This window comes from Phaethon lepturus, unplaced genomic scaffold, assembly GCF_000687285.1.
Source record: "Phaethon lepturus isolate BGI_N335 unplaced genomic scaffold, ASM68728v1 scaffold32033, whole genome shotgun sequence".
NCBI classification, from domain to species: domain Eukaryota; kingdom Metazoa; phylum Chordata; class Aves; order Phaethontiformes; family Phaethontidae; genus Phaethon; species Phaethon lepturus.
In genome coordinates, this window is record NW_010531724.1 from 5247 (window position 1) to 10101 (window position 4855).

Sequence of the window (4855 nt, forward strand, 5' to 3'; positions counted from 1 at the left end):
AGCCACAAACTCCTCGGGTAAGGACGGAAGCTCGACAGCAGGAAAGGCAGAACTCCTCTGTTCGCGATGACAGAGACTACTTGCGATTCGCGCTTGTCCGCGCTGCTGTAAGTTGGCAGCATCCCCATAAACCGCTTCCAGTTCTGGCTTTGAAACGCGTGTTTGCTGGGAAGTTCTAATGCCCAAAGCAGCACAGCCACGTGCATCGCCCTCCTGCCCACCACCACGCTACAGTGCGAGCTTCCAAAATAACCATGACCATTTCCTAGAGGATATGGAAAATACGCTGGTCTTCAAGATTAAGGATCTAAAAGCTTAATAATTAACAGTGAAATTTACAGCAACTGAGAAAAACTATCTCATTTCATATCAGAATTTTCATTTAATCCTTCAAATATTTTTTCCCAGAACGGTTTAGAAAAATGCTCTCATTTTGGCAATGAAAACAAACCTGGATTAAAACTGAAGATGCTTTTTCTGATTTTACATTTTAGTTTCTTTCTTCCATAATTTGAATGATGAACAAAAAATATACATAAATCAGGATAAAATTGTTAAGGATAAAAAAAGAAAAAGATCACAAGACAAAACACGTGGAAACTGATAGGTTTGGGGCTCAAAGCCATTTTATTTAAAATCAGATTGATCTGGCTATTAATACTGTTCTTAGGGAATCAGTCCAAATGCTAAAGTTAGGAAAGTTGAGTTTGCAGAATTTTCAGAGAAAAGTATGTCGAGGAAAGGATTTGTGCCAAAGAATTGCACTGAAAAAGGTTACTGTGCATCACCAAGGAAGACATGCTGCCTCTTAAGGAATCACACACAAAATAAAAATGTCTTCTCTCTCCAAGTCACACACCAGTGTTGTGTATATTGAACCTAAAAACCAGTCACTTGCTCTTTTTAGATTTGATGGCAGTAAGGAAGATATAGAGAAAGTATAGGTCTAGGAACAGAATTTTATTTGATTCTGGAAAGCATCATGCAACAAATCTCATTTTTTTATGATCCTTGCCCAGCTTTCAGATGACAAATTAAAATTTACAAGTAAAAGGGTGTGTAAGGTTAGCACCGTAAGAGGAATAGTCTTCTCTTTACAACTCCATTTGATAAGATGGTTATAAAAGAAAACAGAGGAAAAGAAAAAAAAAAAACCACCTAGGTGACCTTGCATTTTTATTTTCAACATCCTAAATACTTAAATCTACAGCATACCTAAACCTCCTAGCATATCTAAATAATTCATGTTCAGCAAAACTTGGTCTGTACATTGAGAAATATTTATGTGTCAAATGGTAACTATCACAAAGTACCAGCTAATATGCAAGGTAAGAATTGTAAGGGTCCGGAAAAAGAATGAAACAACAGAAATCAAAGTGAGGAATTTGTCCCTTGTTCAGTCTTTTGCAGGTACGGCTATCACGACTTGCTGCAAAGATCAAAAACACAAACGGATGCGTTCTGGGTCTGGCTGGGATGGGTCAAATATTCAAAATTATGCTGCAATACCCTGATTTCATGGTCCAAGTATTCGGATGTACTTAATCTATGCTCTCCCATTTCCTACCTGCAGGCAACTACAGGATTACATCAGACCTCAAAATGTTCGTTTTCCTTACTTCTGTATTCTTTTTAAAAATTTGGTCCTCGTGGTTCTTACTGCAAGGTTTTCAAGATAGTGAACAGTTTTACCAACCCTCCAATCTTTACCAAGCCGGAATTCTAATACAGGATTTCGGAGTTTTTAAATGCCGTATTATTACGTGCTGTCTTCTTACAGCAACGGAATAATTCCTTTGAAGTATCCTACTTTTGCATTACAAATTGATACTAAGATTTCCTTCGTAAGCATCTCTAATTACAGTACATGTAAAATTATTTAAATTTTACTGAACTATTAACCTGACTCAGTTATTAAAAGAAGGGTTCAAACTAATATCACAAGGAAGAGGCAACTTTTTGTCTTAGTTTGGGAAATACATCTTTTGATTACTCCCACCTTTCAAGGTCACGTGCATGCACTTTTAACAGCAACATGAAGCAACCAGTTAAAACAATTGTTTTGTATCCAAATCACAGCAAAATCATTTACTTTAATCCCAAAGCAAAACGTGCTATAACCCAAACCAGCTGTTTTTTTCAGACCGATAACCGTTAGCACTAGAACATCTATTGCAGTAAATGCCATTTTAACGCGGAGAGGCAATGTTAACGTTGAACTACCCAGAGGAGCCTTCGCAGCCGTGAGTGCTACGTAACTTTACCATCGGGAGAGTAAGGAGACTCTGAACTTTTCTTTATCTTTCCTTTATTTATGCTTGGACTTCCAGCACTGCACATCAGATACCCAGGGTCTTAATCTGTCCTGTATCAGACTGCAAAAATACAATGCTTTCTCACCTGTCCTTGCATCAACAAATCAAACAGTCACATCCAACAAACCCTTCACTTGAGTAGTTACTTCTATCTAAAAACACATCTCTCCTCTTAAGGAATTCAGCTGATGCTTCTGGCTTATAAAAGATTAAGTGCAATCAGTTACACTGAAAGTTTATAATGCAGCTCTTGACCGTATTTTCTGTGCACGCATTTACATCAGGCACACAAGTTATATAAAATCGTTTGGAGTACAAAAATATGGTTATAACATAGGAGTACCAAACAGCACAGAATTAGAACAGTTTTATTACCGTAATACCAATTTATATACAGACTCCCAAATTAAGAACTTTTTAATTCTAAGAAATCGTCCCAAATTGACAACTGTAGTGTACACTCTAAAAAACTGCAAATTAACAACACAAATCTATTTTAACCCCTACATTGTCTATGCAGTCTGCACCAATCCTCTCTTGCACGCAAAAATGTATTATAAATAATTTTTCACAAAATGTCATGTATGTTTTATTGCACATTGTACATGCCAATATCTAAAAGAAAGGCTCAAACCTTTTGCTTGATAACTGTTTAAATACCTAGCATTTACTTGTGTTACGAATACTATTGCATTTTTCAGGCTCTAATCTAAACTGATAATTTAATAGAAAAAAAGCAGAACAGAAAATATGCCTCCAACTGTATAGCTTTTGTTAAAGAAACAAGTTTTTTCAATGTTACCTGTTTCTACTGTATAAAGTCATTAAAAACATCTGACCTAATTAAAAATCCCGTTTCAAAATTTCTGCATTTTTTACTATAAAATTACGCATATAACTGCTTGTATAATCATATATTCCTTCCTTTTTGTATTGTGCTGCATTGACTAAAAGATCGAGTTACATAGGTCCTAGTGTTAACTATAGGAGTTAGTGTGTCAGCCTCCGTTCTGCCGGTGTCCCCAGCGGTGGCAAGCAAGGAGCCCGTCAGAACACCAGAACAGGTCGGTATAAAAAGACGCTGGGCACAAGTTGGCCATCGAGCATCAAGGCCATGTATAGTTCCTGTTAAGCGGATCTCTAGACTAAGGAATATGAGTAATTTATCATTAATATGCGGGTTTACGGTATGCTGCACTAAGCTGTGACCGCTAAACAAAGAGAACGATTTTGTTTGTGTATGACAGATGTGTGCCAGCTGGTAAAAATGCCTCACTGGGTAAAAATCTGCATTTTGAGGGTTAACATTCTGGCATGAACAGAAAGATTAAAAAGTCAACTGATCAAATGTTTTGCCAAGGGTTTCTAAAGCTATTAGCCATCAACAGCTCCAGAAAGGGATAAAAATCAGCAAAACCAAACAACTAAAATTGCACTATTACAAAGAAACAAGTCCGTGAAAGGGAGAGTGACCAGCTACAGTTACGGGACAGCCACTTCAAGAAGCCGATTGTTTTTTCGCTTGCAGGTTGGGATGTTGCCGTTTTTCTGGCTGCCTTGTATGAACTTCACACACACTTTGTCTTGTCTGAACTGGACCAGAAACCTAGGAGAGGGAATAAGATACATTTCAGTTAAAGGTGGAAAAAACGACATGAGGAGCAGAAGTCTTTTCCTGTTGGTGCTGAGCATCACTCCAAAAGATGTCATTTTCAGGTCTATTCATAAAAAGAGTTAGGGAATAAAAAAAGCCGTAGGTTATGGTATGGCTTGAGTATCCTTCAGGTAGTCTCTCTTAATTATTGCCTTTTGCCTGTAACTCTGGGCATTTTACAATAGTTAGTTTGCTATTCATTTAGAAAGAAGGCAGTTTAAAACAGAATTTCTAATGTACCAGAAATGCAGCAAAGACTATTTCCAACTGTTTCACCATCATCCAAAGGGACTTTTCTGTTTTCATGGAAGGAAGCTAAATATGTCTACAGCAACATCATGAGCGCTCTTCTTCTGCTTTATGCTTAATTTAGTGTAACTGGTATGTTAGCAGCTCTCATGTTTCTAATCCTTAGTTAGCTTTTACAGCCCCCTGCTCAGCAACTGGGAAAATTCACTTCCTTCCCAGCAATCTCCAAATTTAGATATTTCCTACCGTCCAGGATAAATCAATCTGGATTTGACTCTTCACTTTTTACTGGAAGAGCAATTTCATAGAATGTGGAGAACTGCTTTAAAAACCCAGCAGGCTCCTGTGGAGCCTCAAACTTCTCACTGATCTGGATAGCAAGATTAAAAGCAATGAACAGGGCAGCGCTGCCTTTTGGCTCACATGCAGTGGTTGCTGACCTAAAAAGTCCTTTGTAATACAGCAGATTTTCCCTTTTAGCATCCTTAAAAAGTCCTCCAGCACAGGCCAAAAACTTCAAAGAATTTGCTCTCCAGCCGGAAACCACAAATCAAGCTGACGGCAGAGCTCAGGGGAGGAAGTGGCCTCTGCTGCGCCGAGCTGCCCTTCGGTCCTGCTTTCCCGCCGAACAGCCCAG

General features: G+C 38.2%; 1 protein-coding gene across 1 annotated transcript in view; it reads right to left on the minus strand.

Moving 5' to 3' along the window:
• Nucleotides 1–3251: 3251 nt before the first annotated feature.
• The window catches only part of LOC104618932 (unconventional myosin-Ib-like), a gene marked incomplete at its 5' end in the record, with an annotated part of 10467 nt that continues 8863 nt past the window's right edge, over nt 3252–4855 (minus strand). The window contains one exon of the mRNA XM_010284654.1: nt 3252–3921. Coding sequence (XP_010282956.1) covers nt 3798–3921 — 124 coding nt within the window. The remainder of the gene's footprint in view (nt 3922–4855) is intronic.